General features: G+C 30.1%; 1 protein-coding gene across 4 annotated transcripts in view; it reads left to right on the forward strand.

The window, feature by feature from the left end:
* The window catches only part of LOC107165247 (gamma-aminobutyric acid receptor subunit beta-like), a 72,723-nt gene that overhangs the window by 39,297 nt on the left and 7,431 nt on the right, over positions 1-25,995 (forward strand). For 2 of the 4 annotated variants that reach the window (XM_089226667.1, XM_089226670.1), the window contains exons 3-7: positions 5,335-5,402; positions 17,244-17,470; positions 20,516-20,598; positions 22,295-22,432; positions 24,273-24,557. In XM_089226667.1, coding sequence (XP_089082793.1) covers positions 5,335-5,402; positions 17,244-17,470; positions 20,516-20,598; positions 22,295-22,432; positions 24,273-24,557 — 801 coding nt within the window. The remainder of the gene's footprint in view (positions 1-5,334; positions 5,403-17,243; positions 17,471-20,515; positions 20,599-22,294; positions 22,433-24,272; positions 24,558-25,995) is intronic. The other 2 variants (XM_089226669.1, XM_089226668.1) reach the window with 1 other exon arrangement.

The following is a 25,995-nucleotide window of genomic DNA, read 5'->3' on the forward strand; positions in this document are numbered from 1 at the left end:
ACGATTTCTATCACAGGTATAGATATATCATAAATAATATCTATACCTGTGACAAAAATCTTCCAGTGGTGGTACATACAATGTAAATATATAAATATATAATATTCACGTGTGTTTACTTATATAAATGGGGTAAACAAATGGAAGAAGTGAGACACTCATTGTTTCAGAAAACACTTAAATTTTAAAAAGTATTTCTATAAAATATTCTTTAAGTTTTTACAAAACATAAAAAATTAAATTTTAAGCATTTTTTATCGTTTTAATATTTTTTTAATTATTTACTCATTTGAATGCACACTATACATATTTTATATCATATTCCGTAGCAGAATATTGTTCACTGTTTATCATACATTAATATAATTTCGTTCTACAAAAACTTAATTTCAGTAAAGTAATTTATTATTTATAATATTAATTTAAAGTATAATATATGATTGGAGTAGTGAATTAACATTTTTTAGGGTAATTTTTCACTCTACTCCGATCTTCTAAATTACACGTCAAACATCCGATATTTAAACATATTGATACGTGAGTAGGTACTAAACAAATATTCTGCTTTGAAACAGGAATAAAAATGTATGCATATAGATTATAGACGCTAAAAAAATTTAAAAAATATAACGATTGAAAAAATACTGAAAATATAATTGTTTAAAAATAAATAATAAACGATTTAAAATTATGTAAAAAAAAGATGTTTTCAAAAATATTAGTAGTTTTTTGTTGAATAAGTCTTACGTTAAACGGATAACCGTATATATTTTGTTTATATTTATATCAAAATTGTGGCCCAGAAAAACGTCGTAGAATGCGTAATTTATACACCACACACACGATTTACAACACTGCCACATAATATACATGGCACACATTACGATTTGTACATTGAAGCGAACCAGCTAGCTCAGCTCGCTAGGAGTATATATCATATAATATGTACGTATTTTGTACTTGTATGCTATAGTATATCCGTCGCGCGTTCGTGTGTATGAAAGGGCGCCGTCGCGACGGGGCTAGAAAAACATGACCTACATAATATATAATACTCACTATTTATATAAACTCGTATATACAAGCACGGAAACAAGAGTGCAACGCGACTATTTACAACCCTCTGCGAAGAAATTTCCGCCATACTACTCTCCACAGCTAATCCACATTTACTCCACACACAGACACACGCTCGCAAACATAATATACACATCAAAGTATCACATACATGTACGACTATACACCGCTCGAATCGAGTCCGTTTTCGGGGCCGGCAATCAATTATACATTACATAATATATTATATTGTACGCGTTATTTCGACCACACTTTCCGGGACGGAAGACATTTCGCAGAGATCGTTTTATTATTATTATTATATGTGGGAAGTCGTATATAGTATATAGTATATATATATATTTATTATATTGCGCAGAACCAATGACTATCCGTGTGCTGGTGGCTGCAGCTCGGAACGGGATTCTATTAATTGTATGACGTGTATGTATGTATATATATATATATTTATATATAATATATGAAGTGAAGGGTCGTTTAGGAAGAGAAGTGGTGATGGCATGCCAGACAGGCAGGCAGGATATTAATAATATTTAGTCCTTCAACCCACCGCATCGTGTTATTAAAATTCCCTACCGTTCACCATATATTATATGTAGGTGTATATGTAAGAGAGAGAGAGAGAGAGACAGAGTGTGTGTATGTGTGTGTGTACGCGTGGCGGAGACTTCAGCTCGGTCGGGGGACGTGAAGGTAATTCTATCTGCACAACGGTCCCAGCGAACGTGCGTAGTTTATTAATAACACGAATTAATTCATCCATATGCGACCACTATATAGATACAGCCAAATTGCCTATAATACCTATATAACCCGCCGCTACCGTCAGCCATATCGCAGAAATCGATTTAATATTATAATATCCAACAACTTGTATCGTTTTCGTTGATTAAACTCCACGTTATCAATACCTGTATAATTATTATTTTTATTATTATTATACGAGTAATACAATCATATTATTATAGTGTAATGTTTATAAGTCAAAGTTCCAGACTATAATATTAATTGTGTGGCATTAAAAAAATACTAAGAAATTTAGAAATGTAACCAAGTCTTTTTTTTTTTTTTTTTTTATTAGAAATAAGCCTCGGCTGCGGAGGCCATTGGCTAACATAGTTTACATTGTTAATGATAATTGTTGTATACACTATTTACATTATTTACAAAAACATTACACATATTACACATATTACAACATAATAGATTAAAGTTTATTAATTAGGTTGGTCTTGATTAAAAAGGACATCATGCGGCTAATGTTGTCTGGGTGGAGGGCTTCCGATATAATATTTGATACTCCAGCTTCTCGTTTGTCCGATTCGAAGGAACGGCATTCAGATACGATGTGTTTGATAGATAGAAGTGTACCACAACTGGCGCAAATGGGTGGGTCTTCTTTCTTCATCAAGTACTGGTGAGTTAGCTGCGTGTGTCCTATGCGCATTCTATTTATGGATACTTCCATCTTTCTTGAAAAATCAGGTGGGGAATGCCATGTGTGAATGGTGTTTTTGATTTGGTTAAGTTTAGAGGCGCCTTGTTTCCATTCCCGTAGCCATAAATTGTTTGCAATTGTTTTTGATAAGGATCTGGCGTCGTTTAGGGTAAAACAGTTGAGTTTAATAGCGTCAGGGGAGGTTAATGCTTGACGAGCTTTTTCGTCAGCTCTTTCATTACCCGAGATTTGATTGTGGCTAGGAGTAACCAAGTCTTATAATTTATTACTTCCTGTAAAAATATTATAATTAAGTATATATAGTATTATACAGATAATCACAATGTGATTTGTCAAAAATAGGTACATCATATTTTAACAAAATAAATATTGTTAAGCCCCTACACGTCGATGTACCGAAATTGCCTACACATCGCGCCGGCTAATGTTTGTACTGCCGAATCTAAAAAAAAAAAAAAAAAAGACTGTAAAAACAGTTACTACGGATTTTTGACGGGTCACATCTCATCCTGCAAATGAGTCGTTACCGACTGATAATACCGCAGTTACCTATCTATACCTATCGAGGCGACTTGTAGACTCGAAGCAAAGCACGCCGTAGAACAGGAACAAATCGCGTTGTTTCGTATAATACAGGCATTCGCGATTTGCGTGTCGAGAACTATCGAATTCGTTCCGCTCTGCGCGTGTCTCGCAACAACGGTAATAATAACTACCCAACCTCGTAAAATAACACGAAATGCAATAGAACCTAAGGGAAAAGCGGTACCAGCTCGACATGTATTACGCGTATTATTATCGTAGAAGTAGGTATGCAACTGTAATAATAATAAAATAGGCGTGTTCGCGAAATATAATACGCAAAACGGTTCACATAAAAATGATTTATCATCGTCAGACGAATACCAATCGCACGCAAATGGAGCGTGATAGAGGTGTACCGTACTATCGCAACGATTCATACGACAATAATATAAATATTATTGTAAGATACTGTGGACTTTCCCGCCATAGGTACCTGCGCTGGTGGTTTGCAGCATAGTTAATTTCCCGCCGAAAACATTACCAATATATTACACTTAACGTGCGGTATTCTGTGCACATTACTCCCGAGCTATTCTAGTGGTTATAGTATTCGTTATGACGTTCTGTATGGTGAAATAAACATAACATTAAGAACAAAAATGGAATCCACGAGGTCTGATACTATATTATAACGAATGCCGCGATGTTAAACCGTTATAATAGAGCCGGTATGGTTAAACGACAAAGCGAAACAACCAATAATATAGTGATTTATGCATATTATTAACAACACTTTAGGATACAGAGTGATACGCCTAGCATGTTCAGCCTTTCCCGTTTTTTCTTTTAAAAGCAATTTTATTTAAATACCGATTTTTTGCATTTTCAGATATTATATACTTAAAGTCCATATTTTCAAATCTAGAGATCTTTTGTACTACAAAAAGCGTTTCAAACTTTTGTAGTCACTGAATACAAAAATAATCAATTAGTGATCTGCTATACCTAATATTATACTTATTTCACTCATTGCGTTATAATACTATAAACTGAATTATGTATTATCGTTATGGGTGTCTAGGTGTCTAAACCATTGGTATTCACTTAAATATGACATATTTTCAATCCGTTCGACCTTCGACTAAAAACTAATTCTCAAACCTGACCGGTTGCTTAATATTAATAGCGATAATATTATATAAATTCCATACATTTGTTTTTATAAGTAATATTATATATACAACAAATGTTGAATATTCCTCGTGGTAATAACAGGTAGGTACAAAAGGAAATATCGATTACTAATAAATACCGATTTTATAGAAATATATAATATATAATTTTTACTACCGATATCGATAAAAACTGAATGTGTGTGTGTCAAATATTTGGCTAACATTTTGTTTTAAGTCCAAATTTTCAGCGCTGTTAAGTAAATAACCTATAATGAAGCTCACAAGTGATTAGTTTTGCACTGAAAATTATATATTTAGTAATTTGTCATTACTTTCAGGATTCTTTAGTGTCTCGATTTTCAATTTATTCAAAAGCATAAATTAATATTTCTAGAATGATTTATAAGTCATAATTTTCTTCTAACTTTAAAACATCTTATACGTAGGTACTTGTAAATTAAATAATATTGTCTTACCTTAAGAGATATTAAAAATATATTCCAATAGGCATTAAGGTAGAATGCCAATTGCACAGACTTTTGGCGGTCTCCAAGAAATTTCCCTAGTTTTTTTTGTTTTTACTCGTAAATTAATAGATTAACATAGATATATTTTTAAATATTATGATTTCATCGGAATAGAAAGAAAACCACTTATTTTATTTACTTATAATAATTAATCAATGGCGACGATGTGCTTATTAAAAAAAAATATTGTACTATATGTACAGTGTGATGACACCTTGAGAAGATAAAGAAGACAAATGTATTAAATCTAAAGACCCGCATTTTTTTTTTTTTTTTTTTTTGATTTGCAGGACAATCAAAATTCTAATTCTATCCTTGTGTATAGGTATCTTAATACCTATGCATGCTGTCGCGACTGATACTGTATTAAATATTACATATATATATATTTAAATAATACTTAATACTAAATCATGTACAAATTCTATCTGTTTGTCGAAAATCGAAAACGACGATCACATATTATACCTAATTAAATATTATGATATATTGTTTAATAATTTTAAAATACGTGATAATATTATATAATGATTATAATTTAAGGCACTGACGTTTTAACATATCGTTGCAGGGCCCCCAGTAGAGGTCGGAGTCACCATGTATGTTCTCAGTATAAGCTCCGTGTCCGAAGTACTAATGGTACAAACATGAACGATAATAATAATATAATATAATAATGATATATTATACTGTTACTTTTTTTTTAAATGTTTCGTGTTTTTTTTTGATAGTTATTAACAATATGATAATATTGTACGAACGACACAATATTATTATTATTTAATATGCATTATACTATGATGTTTTTGATGAGTGTTTTCTACATATATAATTATTATGCGCATTCATTATAATATTTAATACCTATAATATAATATTAAACTGACGTACTTCGGTTTTTATAATATATTGTCGTAAGTTACTATAATATATTGTATACCGATTTCGTCAGTAATCATACGTACCTATGATATTATAATATTATATCGGTATGACGATATTATATGCCGATGCTTTTTTTTTCGCTTCATCGTTTGAAAATCCTAAACGAAAACGACTTTTTTTCATATACCTACCTATACCTACACACAAGCAACGCGTATACTTTCGTTATTGGTATACTCACTATTGTTTTGATGTTGCGTACTGTTGCTAAGTGTTCGTGTTTTATTATAATACATGTTATTATACATTAAATAAACGATCACACACACACACACACACACAATAATTAATAACAATATAATAATATGATAACAATAAGCGATGCGTTTCAGAATGGGACTAAATGACGTTCCCTGCATGCAAGTCCGTTGCTTTGCCAACCGGGTGCCACTCCCTATTACATAATAATATATAACATGATATTAACGACGTTTGCGTTATGTATCGCTTAAAATTATTATTATTTTACTACTATAAAAATATAATATATTACAGCCGCGTATGACCGGAAGAGCTCGAAAACCGCTGTCCATCGGACACGGTCATGCAGCAGCTAAAATAATATATTATGTTATATTTATACGAGGTTATATCGCGATTTGTAAAGTTCACATAATCACAAAATGTGTAGCATATAGAATACCGTCTGTATAATTCGAGTATAATATGCATATATTTCGTGTTTTGTCTCTGTTTAATACTATAATAACCAGGGGCGGCTCGTCAGGGGAGACTTTGAGACTGTGTCTCCCCTTAAAAATAAACTAGCTACTTATAAATAATATAATTAATTAAAAATAATAATGTATAGAAATATTTTCATTTGTATTTAAAATATAGTTTTCGTTGTTTATTATTATATTAAATTGAAAGTCACAAAATCGAAAACCTATTAATAGCTATCTCGATACTCGATAGAAATACTATTTATTAGTCATTTCTGCTGGTCATTACGGCTCATTACGACGGTCGCCGGTTCAGTGAAACTGAAGCCCGTCAGTTGCAAACGTAACATGTAATGGCATGGCTGGTTGGTCGGAGGGAGCCGGGGAGAATAGGCTGCGTATCATAGACGCTTTTGAACCTATAGTTAATTTTTTCAATAAAAAGGTTTTTCTTATTTGTTATTATATGGAATTTATGTTATATAATTTAAGTCTCCCCAGAATATTAATTACTCACGAGCCGCTACTGATAACCACATAATATTATATTATGATGTTAGTATTATTATGAACACCACGTCGAATATTATGCGTTTTAAGAAATCATATCATATATTTTAAAGGTACTCAACATTTTCCGTGTATGTAGACCGATTGCGAACGTTTTTTTTAGTTATTACTACCCTCATCTTCCTCCAGCTAAACCTCGATGAGTTTTATTTGCATTTATTATTTTTATTATTATTTCTATGTAAGTACCTGAGCTTTACAATATAAAAGGCAAGTAAGTACGACATGGTTTTAGTTACACTTTTGTGTAGGTATTATATTTTTTGGCGTGTTTAGAATTTCAACAATCATCCAAACGGCGCCATTTTTACGAATCTATTCTCTAGAGGCAGTTACCAGTTGGTTTTTTCACTCGTGTTCAATATATTACCTATGGCTATCGTAGTAATTTTTCACCATGAACTTTTTTCCAGGATTTTTTTTTCTCTCCACCTATAAAAATTGATCAAAACATTAGACATTATCGATGTTATTTTATAACATTTCTATATTACGTGTTATACTTCTCATTAGTTATTGTCATCATATCGTTTTCTCTTAGCGGCATTATAAAAGATCAAATGTGTATATTATACAGAATGGTTAACCAACCATGCTCCTCCGTCAATCATTTAATGATGACTTTAAGAAAAAAAAACTATAATATCTCTAAGTCGATATTTGGACGATAGTATTTGAGTTTTTTATTTTTGAGGAGATAAGAATAATAGGTTCATAATGGTGATGATTAGAAAATGTATTTTAGTAATATAGTAATTAATATTTGAATCTATAAAGTATAAACATTTATATCTTATACAAACTGTTCTAGTGTTATGATAAATACTATTTCCAAATGTCCGATATGATATAATAAAATATTTTTAATATTTGTACAACTATTTTAAAGGATTTTTATAATTTATATAGCACAAAAACTTCTAATTCGAATGATTCTGAAATTTTCAAAATTCTTAGTGAATCAAACTGTAGAACATTAGAGTAAACGTCAGAGTTTAATAAATTCAATTATTATCCTGGTAGTTTTCACGATCTGACACAGTCGAAAATCTGTGAGCGTGTGTATAAATCAACAAATCAAGACGACTGGACGTATAATATAGACATGTAGCAAGCGAAAAATCGTTCGCCTTTTCTTTGCTTCCCACCACCTCACCACTTTTATTTTAAAATATCTTTTTATTTGGAAAACGTACCGTAAAACGTTCGCAATCGCGTTTCACCCGTCGGATGCAAGACGCGCGTTCAATGTTTGCGAAACGAGTAAAAAATATTATTATATTATATACTATTGTGTACAGTATTTACAACGACACGCGTGTAATATTCTATACCTACGTCATGTTTCTAGTGGCTTGCTGCAGACAACGCGACATTATATATGTTTACGCATTTATACATGTATATAATATCTATGTATACAGTTACGATTGCACAGGTAGTTATATATAACTTCAATAATATATCATAATACATATATAGAAATATAACATAATCTATGTATTACGCGTAGGTACGATATATTATTGTTATAAAATAAGTGACTATATTCGCTTCCTGAGTTCTGAATTGAATTCGAATAATATTCTCCATTACAACGATATTATAATATGTATATATATATTTGCGTATTATAGTATAGAAAGTGTTTTTTTTAACGGTACCTAGCAATATCTTATCCATATATTATATTATGAGATCCTTTTGCCATACATATAGAGGTACACGTCGTGCATATATAATTGCCAATGCTATACATTGTGTTGCCACGTACGTCAATTGAATATCATATTATGTGATAAAAAGAACCAGAAAACCACATCCTGTATACACGTACTTGATACTATTCTGGGGATGAGTGTATAACATGCGTGTATATGTTAGCGTTCAAGTATGAAACTAAGTAATAACTATACTGTGTTAGTCTGATCAATACCCAATTGGTAATAGCTTAATCCAACACAGAATGTTGGTAAAATAGTATTTGAGGCAACGTCATTATTTTGAGATCTATAGCACTATTTAAATGGTTAGGTAATCATTCTTAAATATAATAATATAGTGGACGTGAATATAACAGGCAACACGTACATACTCTGTTATGCTATAGGTTATACGTGTATCGATACTAAAGTGTTGAAGAATGAACTATCTAGCTGTGTATATCATTGTTGTCATCGTTCATTATTAAAAATATATATATCAAAATTAACCGTCGAATCTATAGTTATTGACAACGTAAACGACTTTAACTAGTTCACATGTCACAGTGCTAATGTAATAATTTTACACTTACTACTTGCAATGTTCACAGAATTTCAGAAAAATCACGATAGATGTTTAAAATGACTAATTTTAAATTGTAATATTATATGGGTTAATGGTCTTTTTATTTGCTTGGATATTTTTTCATCTATTTCATACTTTAACGCTAACACAGTGTCTATAATACACAACTGGGGCGTGGATTTCCCTATTATTATAGGTGCACCTGCCACTTTGTACGATTTAATAAATATTATTATATAAAGTATAGGTAGATACAGATAAACTACGTCAAAGCTGTTGACGATTCGGAGACGGTAGAAAAATATAATATTTTTATATTGAATCGCGAATGATGGCGGTAAACGTATTCTTATGTTTGAATTCAATTCCCAGTAGGTACCTATTCCTCAACAATGTTCGAATACGTCAGTTTAAAAATGTATTACTTTCTGCAGCACTGTTCTTTGGAACTGACATGGCGTTCAACTGCTTCAGATAATGCAAATAACATGTCATACATTTTAAAAACAACTATTATCGGCTTTCGGGATTTTCGGCAAGCCATCTTTTTTCTTTTTTGATTCAAAACAAATTTACATAGACAACTTGAACAGTTTTATTCTCCATAACTAATTCGCATTTTTTTTTTCACGTTAAGTTTTCAAAAATATTTTATACTGTCTGCATTTTTTACATAACAGTTATGCCAGTTTTATCAATATATAAACGTCTTAATGTCTAAAATATTATCCATAAAACCAATAATAAGTATCTACTACAACATCCATTGGTTAAAGTTAGAAAAAATCGTAAGAAGGACTACATATAGTTGCTAAAAGATAATAAGCACCATATTTTTCTTATATTATATCTCATATTTGAGTCATAAATAATATTTTTATTTTTAAATAACTACAGTGCTATTCGTACAAAAATGTATTGTCATTCGTTAAAAAATATAAACATTATAAATACTTGATTTATACAGAGTGGGACAGTGAAATGAACGATTTCAAAATCCGTTTCACTGCTCCGTTTACAACTCACATGATGACGAGCATAGAGAAGATTAACCAATTGGTCATCAAACATAACTATTAAGTTTTATTTTTTCATTAATTCTTTTGAATAATAATAAATAATTAGGTATGTCTTGTATTTAATTAATAATCGAAGAAATAAAATATTAATTGTATTGTTATTAATATATATATTTTCTTTAAATAATACATCATGCTTACTTAATATTCATGTAATTAATAGGAAAACTAAATATATAATTCAAATATTACAAATTACGAACAATTTATGTGTCACGTCTACGTTATTTTTTCTTTCGAACTAATAATTTATGGGTTGTATAATTTCTATAAAAATCATACGCAACTTCACGAAATCTATACGTAACTGATAACGTCCGCAGTATATGTATAACATATAGTTTCATCTAATCTGGTAGAATATTTTTGACAGTTTATTAAATTTATTATTTATCATAAATACTATAGCTATCATCAAATAGATGGAAAATAGGAATTTTGTAATATTCCAAAAATAACAACACTATTATAGAGGAATTATTACTGTTATTTTATCGTTAAAACATGTTTTTTTTTTTTAATATAATAAAATAATATAGAATCTATAAACAATAAACATAGCACATTAGTAACTTTAGTAACACATGTTCTTAAAAATATAGAAGAATCAATATTTGGAATTATGGAATAATATTAATTTAATACCAATACTGTTTCCATAGAATTTTGAATCTTCCCGAAAAATAAATGACTTAGGTAAAAATTGTTTAAAAGGTACATCCTCCTACTTTATTGTACCATTTTTTTTTTTTTTTTTATAATGAATAATAAGCAACAATTATTCTTTAGTACTTCATGAAAAACATATAATTCACATATTTACCATAAAAGGTGAAATATATACGAGTATAACAGATATACCATCGAACGACTGTAATTTTAATAATATTTATTATTACACAACGACTGACTATAACCATTTACCGTTGACATTATTTAGTTATACATAATAATATGATGTATGATTTTCTTTGAGTACCTAATAATAGAATTATTATTTATTAAGACGTATGAACAATGATATTAGTACAAGATATATGACTTTTGTAAATTTCCAAAAAAACGATGAATTATTTTATAGGTATAGATTAATTTTAAAATTCAATACAAATTACAATTTATTCCTGTACCAAAAATGTGCAACCAGTTTAAGTTTTAATATGCAATCATCATATTATTTCGAAAATGTCTCAAAATCCCCATCATAATATGACGTGTGGCTACGGTTACCGCGGTCGTTGTAATAGAAGTACAATAGATAATACAATATTTTTTCGTCGAGTTTATGTTAATAGGAGAGTACCGGTTGGTCCGGCGTTCGTTTGCATTTTGAGTAAACTTACCCTTAAACGTGTTATATTACCTACAAATATTATTATTATTTCACATGGTCCCACGAGCGTGGTAACCCTGCTTATAATATTATAATTACACCTAATATTATGGGTAAATACCTATAATATTATAATATTATGTATATTATTACACCGTTATGACGTTTTCGTGGTCAAAGGAAATTCGAAATTCGGAGCTGTAGTATAATATCCATAATATACAGGTCACTCCAAATTTTGTTTCAAAAAAATTGTGAAGATAACATAAGAACAAACATTTGATTCTCGCCATTTCTATTACATTAAATTTGGAAAATCCTGTATATTACCCTCCAATTTTAATAATAACTGATACCTCGCACAACACGTGAGTGTCATCAAACCCATTAATGTTTAATAGATAATCATAAAACAAATTGAAATATTATATTATAACCACTAAATGCCAAATAGTTTATAAAATAGCACCTAATTATTTCTTGACGAATTCTTTTTCGATTTTTAGTAATTTATACTATTTTATACACCATTCATATTATGCGTAGGTATCAACGGACATGTAATATTATTATGTGTTAACTCATTGTGAATACTAAAAAAATATACGGGATCATGAAAATATACTGTATTATTTTAACTAAATCATTTTTCGAGATGAGCATCAAATTTCGAATATTCCTTTATGTACCTACGCGTCACATGCGCGCAGAAACGAGTGGTATAACTGTTGAACAGTAACGGACCGTTTAAAGGAGTTAAAGTGTGTGCAATATTGTTATACTTTTTTGAAGTAGTGAATCTATATACATATACATAATATTACGATATTATTGTTTTTGGTGTTTCAATGTTGGTTTTTATTATATTATATATTTATACATTGTATTTTTGTATTTTGATTTGGTTTTTTCTACTCCCCTTAAATCCTTATTATATTATTTTATGTATGCGTATATTTACATGGTACAATATTTGTTATTCAAAATTGAATGTCTGTCAGCAGTAAAAATTGTGTAGGTATATATAATATTTATTGTTATGTAGAGTATACACGATGTTACAAAATGGCGATGCACATAAATAAAGAGGAAAAACAAAAATTCCAAATACATATAATATTAATGAATAGGATTATAATCAACATAATTTGCATATTAAATAATATATACATATATTATGTACACACATGTATAGAGTGATCCACTTAACTGGCTACACTGATTTACCAAGTCATGTTTTGTAGTGTTTTTTTTTTTTTTTTTTTTTTTTTTTTTTTTTATCAAGTATGAAAAAAATTTTAAAACACTCAGTATGTCATTATAATATAATTGCAAATAAATACGATAAATGGTTTTTTAAAACAACCTATTACCTATATATCATGCGTTTTTAATTTCATTACCGGGAGCGAGATACTGTCTAAAAATGTAAAATACTAATTGTATAAAACTATAAACATCGAATATTGGATACCTTTTTTATTTATCAATTATTAATTATTAGCATTCAGAGCTTGAATGAAATTTGAAAAAAAAAATTTAGCGTTTATTCCGGATAGTCCCTTTATTTAGCATCATGTCTCTCTTCCCCAACCATAGGTGTAACAAGAATCGAAAAGAAAACCAAAGTTCAAAATAAGCCGTGGGGGAAAACTCATCCCCACGCCTACCATGATTATGAGCGTCGCTAAAGTTTAATAGGCAAAAACAGTTGTAAAATCAAAGTTCACAACAAACCCGACAGTAAAAGCGTCCCTCCAAATGTCATCAGAAATAAAACGGAAGCAATAACACAGTATACTATAATAATATATTTTATAACTGTAAGATACGCTTATATTATTTAGATACAAATGCTTATAAAAATATCACTATCGATGTTAGGTCTTAAAATAATTCCCTTTCTGTCTATATATTTTCTTATTCAGGTCACTGAATTGATTTTGAATCCTGTCACTATTCCACATAATCATAATTTTATGAATGTGCGTAAATAAAAATCCTGAACCTGTGTTAAAAAAATTACAAAACAATCTATTTACATGGTTTTGTATCGATATATCGATGACAAAGTTCAGTTATATAAATAACAGTGTTTTTGTTACTCGATACACTGCTAGTTAAGTTTTTTTTATAGTTTGAAATCGTTTTTCCTGCAGTTTTTCGTCATCCCATAATACTGTTCAGTTCACGGTTTCTTCGAAAATACAAATTGTCGACTTGGAAATGTAGTGCAACCTGTTAAATAGATCACCTCGCAGCGTATTAGTTAACTATCGTCTGTGTCTGTGTGTATGTGAGGTGTATGATTGGTGTGCTCAAAGGCTGCGGAATAATACCATGATTACGGCCGATTAAGTTCGAATGCATATAATATACGACGGCGGAGATAGCGTTTTGCATGTTTTGCTCGGCTAAACGCGGGTGGCATCGGAAGGGTTGGCCGGTAAACGAAACAAATTCAAATTATTGCTATTTATTTATTTTTTCTCGCCCACTCCTCTCCTTCACTCATATATTCGTTTTCCCGGCGTCGTTTCCGGGCGCCGAGAATAAGTCTCTGCGCTGCCCTACACAAGCGCAAAATAAAATAATAATTGGTCATTCCCCGGAAATAACAGTGTATAATATATTATGATGTACCTACACCATGCTGTGCTGTATAATAATTATACTCGAACGTACATAATATAATAATAGCATCATGATATTATTTTAAACAAAGCTTACGTGCAACGACCTTTGTTATATTGCCGTACACCGCATTGAGTTAACACAGCCTGAGCGGGACAATAAAGTAAACCGCAAAATGTAAAGAAAGGTGGAGAAAAGGGCAAACGTTTTTTTCCCCTCTGAAAAACCGTCCAAAAACCGTTTTCTTTTTTCGGCAAAGGTCACGTCCGTTTCTGCGTTTGAATTTCAATGAGTTCATTCGGCTTGCGCAGCGGTTACAGACCCCGCCCGCTGTAACATACGAAATTTGGATGGATTATATTATTATGTTTACCTTATATATTTTATTCGTCCATTTTATAATATAAAGAAAAAAATTAATATGAAAATATTATTGTCTAGTACGTACGATAAAACAGTCCATCGAGGTCTGCATAGCTGTGGATAGAAACTAAGTATTGAACAATATTATTATATCGTCATGTTTTGGGGGTAAAAACGAGAATACGATTGTTTTGAGTAGTATCATATTTACATCATTATTATCCAACGACAATTTGTATATTATAACTATAGAAAATATAGCGCTTTTTATCACGTTAAAAAATTTCAACAATATTTTGCTCTACCAAAATAGACGTACTGATATTATATTATATTACATTAGAAACAGATGCGTAGCCAGAATTGGTGTGTGTGAGAGGGGTTTCAAAAGTTATTATTTTTTCCTTTACCATTATGTACACGATCATAATATTATAGTAAATCACTATCAACATTGATGTTACTTCAATTTAACAATGTGTTATTTTATTAATCAAAGTTGAAAGATAATTTAAATGTAGGTATAGATATTTAAATATGTTTGATGCTATAGGTAGGGGAAATTATGTTGAATGAGTATCACAGATTATGAAAGATTGTGTTTATTTCGGTAACGTTATTTTTACGATTACTGCAAACCTAACCTACAAAAACGGTGACCTTTATGAAATTTACATAAGCGTTTTTATAGTAAAATCTATTTTAATCTTTTTATTTTTAAAACATTATTTTATGTATATCGATTTTTGACTGTTTGTTCATATCAATTTAATAATTTTCCATTTTCCATTATTTATTTTATTATATAAAAAAATTAATGTCAATGTTAATAAAAAATTCTTGTGGGACAAATTTTATCAAAGAAGAAGAACAATTTAATTGAAAATAATATTAAAGGTATATAATATGAATTAATGAATTTATTTAGAACTTAAACTAAATATTTATGAATGTGAACGGAAAGACGATAACCGTTATTTCTTAAGGTTGCTTTACACTTGATTACTGCACTACTAACTGTACTGTCTGACTGAACTGTAGTGATAAAAAAACCTTATGATACTGATGTGAATTTCCTTGGACGCAAATATATCATTGTAAATATATATAACACGATGATAAAATCATTTAGACATAAGTCCAAAAAGTAAAACGAACGTTGTTAGAGTTAAAACTGAGGTCGTACAGTTTTCAACGCCCACAATCCCTTCCGGCGATAACCCCTCCCACCTGGCTACGTAAATGTGGATTAGAATTAGACTGGTGAAAATATTTAGATAACCATAATTACATATAACAATCAACGATAAAATATTTAATATGTTTTCCCCTCGGTATTCATATTATTATTTTATTAAACGTTTTCACACCATTTAGCTTTCATTATAATATATATTATTGTACTATGGATGTTCCGTGCTAGCCGACAAATGGTGCACGGTCAATTAAAATTGCATGTTCAAAGCATGTTAGATAGATTGCATGACACGCAACGTTTGAATATCACTGTATTTTATGAGAGAAAAAACGTTCATTTTACCGAACGCACTTACGCAAATCCTTGGCGTGCGGTTTTGGATTTAGGCTTGCTAGCTGCATGTTGTATATAAACATTTTCATTTTATATGTATACGAACAATAATGAAAATAACATACCTAGTCTACGTTACAACTCATACTAATTAATACATACGTGTAAATTATTATAATTGCATTATAAAATTAAAACTATTTTCATTATTTTTTAAATTTCATTTTCATCATCAAAATACAATTACCAACAAATTACATATAGTTAATAGTATTACTAACATTAGTACGTCGAGTATTTCAAACCATCTAAAACAATACTACTTAGATATTTGTTTTTTAATAACATTTCAAGAACTGTCTAATTGATCATGAATAATATTGTTGCAATATAAAAATTTCATTTATCGATCACGTCATGTAGTATTATGAATTATTATCTTTTCACCGAATCATTTACGTGCAAAACCATGTACAAATTTTTTTGATTATTTGATAACATATTTAATATGTATATTATCAACTTATTTAGCCAAATTTTCCAACAATAAACAGAAAAATCGATCAAATCAAATAATTTGATGGAGTCGTGTTATTATAAAATTTAATAAAAATTGCCTAAAGATCAATGAGACTTATTAGGTGATATAATATTCACTTAAAATAACGATATTAATTATTAATGATTAAAATTAATGCCTGAAATTGGTCTTCGTTTTATTTTCACAAAACCATCAATAATATTTTGAAAATAAAGTTAAAATACCACACACAGTAATATATAAAAATTTAAAAAAAAACTTATTTTTTTGATGAAATTTTAAAAGTTTCAATTAGAAAAATAAAGTTTCATACCATACATACTATTCTTTGCTCTACTGTAAAAACGTAAATATTTTTATTTATTTTAGTTAACCGTTAAATAATTACAAGACTTCCCTAAATCCGTCCCTGTGTAGAACTTTCCGCAAAAGGTTTGAAGTACTCGACATATTATTGTGTTCGGCTAATGGGTACGATAAAACTAATCGTTTTTATTTTTATTTTTTTTTTTTTTACATCTCGTATGTAGGACTTCACATTAGATTTCTACTTCAGACAGTTTTGGACCGATCCCCGGCTGGCGTTCACCAAGCGGCCGGGTGTCGAGACCCTGTCCGTGGGTTCGGAGTTCATCAAGAACATTTGGGTGCCCGACACGTTCTTCGTCAATGAGAAACAGTCGTACTTCCACATAGCGACCACCAGTAACGAATTCATCCGGATACACCATTCGGGGAGCATAACGCGGAGCATTCGGTAAATGTTACGACTGTTAGATTGTTATTATTTTTATTTTATTTTATTCACCTACGGGGCAAGCGCAGAAGAAAAAATACACGGGGTTAAAAGATAGGGGTATTCTATTCAACGTAAAAGACGCTTGTTATTTTTTATAGAGTGAAAGCTAGAAGTTTTAGTGGGAATAGAGTTTACCAGCTAGGAGGTTGGAAATAAATCCAAGATTTGTCGCAATGTACGAAATCATATTGTGCACGGGTTAAGTTGTGTGTAGATGATAGGACAAGAGATATCCAGACTATAGACGAAATTCCATTTATATGAATCGCTTTTGAACTTTAATTATAATAAATACTTTTAACTATATCATAGAATTGTGATTTTCGATTTCTAAATTCCAAAAACAGCGCGTATTGTTCCATATAAAGTTAGAACTGTCATAATTCACAAATAATAACATAATATATAAAATCGGTTACTTTGAAACGTTCGTGAAGTTGGCCCACCTAATTACTCCAAATTTTTCGAAATCTATGCCATTATTTAGTCCGTTTTTAAAATTTGCAAGTAAATCGAACGACATCCACGAACTTTCAAAGTTAGGAAGTTAGTCCACCCAAGTTATCCAAGAACTTCAAAGTAGGTATCAAACGAATTGGGAATTTTTTACTTTTGACCCCCCAAAGTATTAACTAGATTCACTTTCTGATCGAATGAAGTACTGAAGTCGAAAATCGAAGCACAATTACTGATACCTACTTTGAAGTTCTTGGACAACTTGGGTGGGCTAACTTCCTAACTTTGAAAGTTCGTGGAGGTCGTTCGATTTACTTGCAAATTCTAAAAACGGACTTGCAAATACTTGCTAATGATTAGCTTTCGTTTGATACCTACTTTGAAGCTCTGGGACAACTTGGGTGGGCTACGTGAAGTTGGTCCAACTTTTAATATTTTTATTTCACGGTAAAAGTTTGGACTTGCAAATTCTAAAAATAGACTTGCAAATACTTGCAAATAACTTGCAAAATAATGGCATAGATTTCGAAAAATTTGGAGTAATTAGGTGGGCCAACTTCACGAACGTTACTTTGAAAGTTATTATCTGTCGTTTTTATACATAGAATATGATACAAAAATAACATCAAGTTTCAATGTTTACCTATAATTTATATTTTTTTCAAAAATTTATCTTTAATCTATGTATATCACATGCTACAATTTTTACGTTTATTGTTCACAATAAGGTTTAACACGAATTCTGCGGGGAAACTTGTAAAGGAGGTCAATCGCTCATGCCACCCTTCACCGTAAATACACTTCTGTGCAACTATAACTCAGGTGTATGATAATTTGTCTATAGAATCTGCACAACGCTTCATTATTAAAACGATTAAATAATATCAATAATAATTATATAGCATTATTTGTACCCACTGCTCGTCGAATAACCGTCGTCGTCGTCGTCGTCATCGTTGTACATTGCCAGCAGCAACGTACAAGTCGAACGCGTATAATATATTATTAAATTACACACAAAACGGTTTTGGGCGCATTGGTAGGACTAATGATCGAATTATATAATACGTATACAAACGGTCCGAGCATGTATAATATATTGAATTATATTATTAAACCTATCTACCTACCCGATAGCTATATACGATATTCGGTCCCAGATGAGCACGAAAACACGATATTATGTCACGGATGTATATATAGGAAGACCGGGGATAGTTGTCACACAGGTTGGTTGTCATAATGTTAATATCTCTGAAACTAGATGGTATATTTCAATATTTGTGTTCACTATTATAATATTATGCACTTAAACTGGTACATTATAAAAATAGAAATAATCATATTACTTATATAGACTCTGGATTAATAATTGTAGTCATAATATTATGACGGATTTTAAGACGAAAAAAATGAAATTTAAGTCTGTTAGTAATTTTTATCCATAAATACATATAATATTTGATATTTATTTACTATACCTAACATTGTTATTGATAAATGGAAAATATCTATCTAGTGTGTTCACGGTGACGTATATATTTCGTTATGTAATTTTCGTCTACAATTGATAACTTTACTCTAAGGCTGAAGACTTCTAGTACTTAAAAACATTAAATTATATTATATTTACTTATGTATTTTGAAAAAATATGCGCTTAAAATATTAGGATCTTAAAAATATAATACAGTAAAACCTCTAGACACCGGGCACTCTCAAATCACGTTAAAAACTTTCTAATACCTATGTGCCCTAATTTATTTAATAAACTCTAATATGCAAACATTTACAAAACACAATTTTTAACCTCTTTGTGTTTTAAATATATTCATACATCATATCGTTCAGCGACCTTTTGAGATAAATATGAAAAAAATAAAAGTAATAATCCTAGTGATAACTCATAAAGTTAATCTGTTATCACACATTGCGAAGGGTTTATTGTCATATGACACGTATGGTTAACAGTTAACACTTTAAAGGGTTCATTCTAAATATATTTAAATTTGTTACATTTCATTAACTTGATGTATTTACTGTTCATGGATTTAAATTAGTTGCATAGAGTAAACATAATTACGACATAAAATTGAAAACTAAAAGTTTAATTATTGTATGTACTTATCCTTTGATTCACCTGTAGAGACAACTAACCACGCAATGATGTGAAAACCACTTTCTAAAGTAAAATTAGGTTGTCAACATTTTTTTTTTTATTATTATTATTTAAAAACGTAATCAAACTTTATATTATTTATTTTCATTTTTATTTATTTTTATTATTTTTTTTAGTATGTTTTCAATTCGATTCTCTAAATAACTTGACAAATGAAACTTTAAAAATTATATTTAAAAAAAAAAAAATTAAATAGGTAGTAAAATGTGTGACAATAACTATCCCCGGTATCCCCAAATAATATTTCAAGACATAAACACCATATTTTAACAGTAATTTAAAATTATGATTGTGTGTAGTAAAATACTTGTGAATAATATATTCATGATTTTATTAATATCTATGTATGACGTTTTCGTTTTGTGTACAGTTTGACGATCACCGCGTCGTGTCCCATGAACCTGCAATACTTCCCGATGGACCGACAGCTGTGTCACATCGAAATCGAGAGCTGTAAGTGCATATCAACGCTATGCTATGCATATTTTATTATATTATATATTATTGAATGATCGATCGTTATTATACGATAACGACGATGGAAAAAATCTATCTGTACATTTTTTTCCCGTTAATTTCGGTGTCCTTCTACCCCACAAACAGCACTGAGCCACGTGCCCGAGGAGAGAAGGACCAGGCACATTGCACCTATATAACTACCTCAAGTATATAATACAAAAAATTCAAATTACGCTATACGTAATAATATAACTATATATTATTATCAACGATTTTTTGCAAACAACCATCACGCGAATATGATTTCATTATATTTATATTTTTCTCTGATATTTTATTATATATATAAATCGCGCACGCACCAAACATTATACATTTTATTTTTTGTTTTTTACTCAATAATCAATATGCTGTGATCCATTTAACGTAAGATATTCATTATTTAAGAAAAACCTAGTTTTTTGAATATAATTTTTAGTCGCTACAAAACAACATTTTTGGAAAAAATTTATATTTTTAACTATATTTTATCATTATCATTTTTTACTGAAGAACAACATACACTTTTAATTTAATGTTTTTGAATATTATTTGGAGTATTACGATCTATAAAATTCAAATTTTAGGCGATTAGTCTATTAGTTACGTTCACTTACACGAATAATTAAAATTATAAAACACAAACTACTCGTCCAAAATTCAATTTTTGTACTTCCGAGTAGGCAATCCAAAAACTATTCTACTCTGGAATATGATTTTAAAACGCAAGTTGTCTTTAAACAAAATAAACTATATAAAAATGATAATGAAAAAAAAAATTTTTAGTTAGAGAGCTTATACAAAAATAATATTTTCAAATACGTTAATAATTTTTGAATTAATGAGTGTTGTACGTTAAACAGATCATCTGGTATATACAAGACAACTTTTATAATAATATATGCACACCTAAAATAAACTATACACGTCACACAACTCACACACACATACGCAAGACAAAGCTTATAATACGCATAAATAATATTTCATAATAATATTGATAATAATAGTAAAAATATTATATTATATAATGTATCGACTTACCTTAAAGTTTCGCGCGCGTCACACTATTGTCATTCGTATATTGCGACGACTTGCGGTGAGTGACGCGCGGCGTTCTGCGCGTTCTGATGGTTTTTGTTTTTCATTTTTTGTCACGTTTATTCACAGTCGGTTATACGATGCGTGATATCCGGTACAAATGGAAAAATGGTTTTAAATCGGTCGGGATTAGCAACGAGGTGCAGTTGCCGCAGTTCCGAATTCTCGGGCACAGGCAGAGGGCCACCGAAATTAACCTATCTACAGGTAGATTATTGACACGCGACCTAACCATCACGCACGCGCGACTTATAATCGCATGATTACGCATAATTATAATAATAAATGATTTATACAATATTGTATGGATTTTTGCGGGTACATCGATGTATGATTTACGATATATTATGCAATCAGCACACGTACCTGCATTGTAATAATTATATTAATTTATGGTACGCTTGACATCATAGTAATATGATGTACGAAATAATATTATGTCATACCTCATTCGATATTCTGTCGAGCGCGTGCCCGACACGTGATGGGTGGGTCTCGGGCTCCGAAGACAGGTCTAAACGTTAGAGGTGTGCATTTGTGATTTCCCCAGTTGGTTATACGATGAGAGACATCCGGTATAAGTGGAATGAGGGACCGAACTCGGTGGGCGTGTCCAACGAAGTGTCCCTGCCTCAGTTTAAGGTGCTGGGACATCGGCAGAGAGCTATGGAAATTAGCCTGACAACAGGTAATGTTTCGGACGAAAAATTATCTCCAACGCAAGTATAATAATAATAATAATATTGTATAAAAATTGTATATAATAACGTAATAGTATTGTTTTTGATGTTTTTGACATCAACGTATATTAAATAATACGATAATTGAAAAGTAATATTCAGTTGTACATTATGAATAATAGTGTTATGTACAATACAGCGAATATAATTTTTTTTCGACTACTTTTCCGAAAGAAAAACTGCCGCATAATTATGTTAACAGTAGTAATTAAACATTCTGCCCTCCTGAAGGAAACACAATGAAAAATATTAAGATATTTCGTGTTATTCTGGCTAAATGGCCAATTCTCAACGTAATTAACCTATACCATGATAAAACGCAGTTTATGTGTAGGTTATTTATGTAAGGTACCTTGCAGGTAGCATGTCCTAAAGAATAAACAGTCTTTTTGTAAAATTAACATTTTTTTTTTCAAACCAATTTCCTAATTCGTTACTGGGTGTAGTTCACCTACAGTGATTCTTTTTGTAATAAAATGATTTTGCAATATTCGTATGCACGAACGAACCGAAACATTTACTTGGAAATAAAATTAGGTATTTGGTACGATTATTTACTAAACAGATGATATATTAAACCATTATTTAGTTATCTGTACTTATCAATATATCGGACAACGTATAAAAAGTAAATCACATATTTTTACTATAATAGAGACAGTTGTGCTACTTTATTGGGGTAAATAATAATATTATATGATAACATCATATAATATAGCACGATTAAGTATTAAAAGTAAAAAATATTGAAAATAAGAATCACATAAAAATGTCGAGAACGCATATTACTGACAACACTCGCCATTCATATTACGTATGTGCAAAAATAAAACAGTGTGGTTCGCTAATTTCAATGCGGAAAACGTATAAATCAAAAAACTCGTTTTCTCGATAACATGGATTTTAAGAGATGTAATTCACTCTATTTAGGAGGGCAGTAGTCAGTTTATATATACGGTAGACTTAGTAATGTGTACGTTACATTGTCGTCATATTATTATACAATAGGTATATAGCTGCAGCAAATAGTCGTATCCTGGGCTCGAAACCGGCTAAAACCTAAGTTTTTCATTTTCAACGTCGTAACCGGAACTAAAATCTTTAAATCTCGCGTTAAAAATGAATTACTCAAATCTAAACATTTTAAAAACAGTTACTTAAATCTAAGAATTTAAGTAGCCATCAACCAAACCTATGAGTTTAAAAAAAACAATTATCGAAACCAAAACCGATAAAAGATAAAATTCATATAGGTTTTTCCAGCTTTTTTTATCAATAGCATTATATTTACAATTCTAATTGAAATAATTAACTTAATATAAACTATAATATTACCTATGTTTGAGTTTATTGATAAAGATCACTACTTAAATAATATAATCTCAGTTAACACTCTTACATTCCTACAATATTGTATCACTGTGCATAATGTTTTAGTTAATCATAGTATAACTATGATTTAACATAAATAATACTATACAATTAGAGTCAATAAATCCATTAATAGACAACACAGACATGATCTATAGGAATTTGCAAGTAATTAAGAATAAGGTTTTAAAAAACCTAGTTTCAATATGAACAATTTCAAAAACTATTCTCGCAAAAGACTTAAAACTGGAAAATCCAACCCCCCCCCCCCCCACTGTTATCAGAACCGAACCAAAACCGATAAAATTTGAAACGGTTTCGAGCCCTGTTCGTAGTAAATTCTATATTACATCCTAATCAAATTCGTACCTACGTGTAACGTACCTACAATATTATAATCGGTTATACGCTGTACAGGTAACTATTCGAGACTGGCTTGCGAGATCCAATTCGTGCGGTCCATGGGCTACTATTTAATCCAAATCTACATACCCAGTGGACTGATCGTCATCATATCCTGGGTGAGCTTTTGGCTGAACCGGAACGCCACGCCGGCCAGAGTGGCTTTGGGTGTCACCACCGTGCTGACCATGACCACGCTCATGTCATCCACCAACGCAGCGCTGCCGAAGATATCGTACGTGAAATCCATCGACGTGTACCTGGGCACCTGTTTCGTCATGGTGTTCGCCTCGCTGTTGGGTTAGTGTACAAAACGATAGTTTTTTCCATTACTTTGTAATGATATTATAGGCAGATACAGTTATTCTTCCACTGTAAAATTTCCAAAAAAAAAATAATAATAACAACAAAATAAAACTAGACATAGGTACCTAATATATTTCATAACTGAATAGATGATGGAAATATCTTTAAAAAAATCTAAAAAATCACATAACATTTCATAAATAAATAAATACTCATTATAATTATTACTTAATAATAATAATAATGTCTTAAAAAAATCATATAATTAATTTCAAGAATCGATTAAAAATCAAGGGTAGTTGAAAATAGAATGTTTCGTTCTATTTTAACATAAATATGTTTTTGAAGTGGATACAAGTTTTTATTTGTTTGTGACCAACTTTTCGTGAGGTTTTCATTTTCATGTTTACTTATATATATATATATATATAAACATATTATTTATGATTAATAGATTTACCTTGTAAAAGTAAAATATTGAGTAACTTGTTATAATTTTTTTTTTTTTTTGTTTAAGGAAAATAATTAGTGGAGGAAAACTATAGCCTGTAGTTATTTAATTTTTGAAGAAGCTGATCCCGCCATTGTAATACCTATAAACCATGACTTTTAGATGCATTGTTTAAATTAGATAAAATGGTCTCACAATATACATAAAATATAACAAATATATGATACGTGTGACAATTAGAAAATGCCAAGTTTATGATCATGAAAGTACAACACTGTTATTATTATGCTATGTAACTATTTATAATAGGTAGTACACACTAGAGAACTAAACATACTGATTTAAGTTACCCTTGCACAAAAATAGGTATTTTTTTTTTAAATATTTTTCCTTTTGGATATTATTTCCATAGACATTTTTTCTTTTGGTATTTTTAACAATTACCACGGGAACACACGTCAGAAATTCGGGTTGAAGGAAATGCTTATCCTCCACTCTCCTACCGGATTGTATTACCTATCCGTACCATTAACTAAGCGATATATGAGACCTTATTATCGGTTAAACTGTCGAATATGAAATGTTTTCTGTTCACAGAGTACACAATTATTAAAAATGCTTTAAAATTATTCCACCCTTATTTATTGTTATTTCCAACTTTTGTAGTCGATACTATGGGTGAAGCACTGAAGCAATGAAACCGAGTAGGTATTCGACAAATTTCTGTGTAGATACTATTACTTGCTTCCCCATAAATTTTATATTATTATTGTCACAGTCATAAATCAATTACTTAATTTAATCTAACAAAATACCTATAAAAAGTTGGTGGATAAAAAATGTTCATATGATTATATTTATTAATATGCTCGAAAAACTATGATCATAATTATTATGCAGTTCTATTATATTATTCATACTAGATATCATTCGTGTTGCATTTTACACACGGTCTGTTGTAACAAACACTACTTAAATTTA

Source organism: Diuraphis noxia, unplaced genomic scaffold, assembly GCF_037042655.1.
Source record: "Diuraphis noxia isolate RWA-SAM2 unplaced genomic scaffold, SU_Dnox_SAM2 contig0004, whole genome shotgun sequence".
Taxonomy (NCBI): domain Eukaryota; kingdom Metazoa; phylum Arthropoda; class Insecta; order Hemiptera; family Aphididae; genus Diuraphis; species Diuraphis noxia.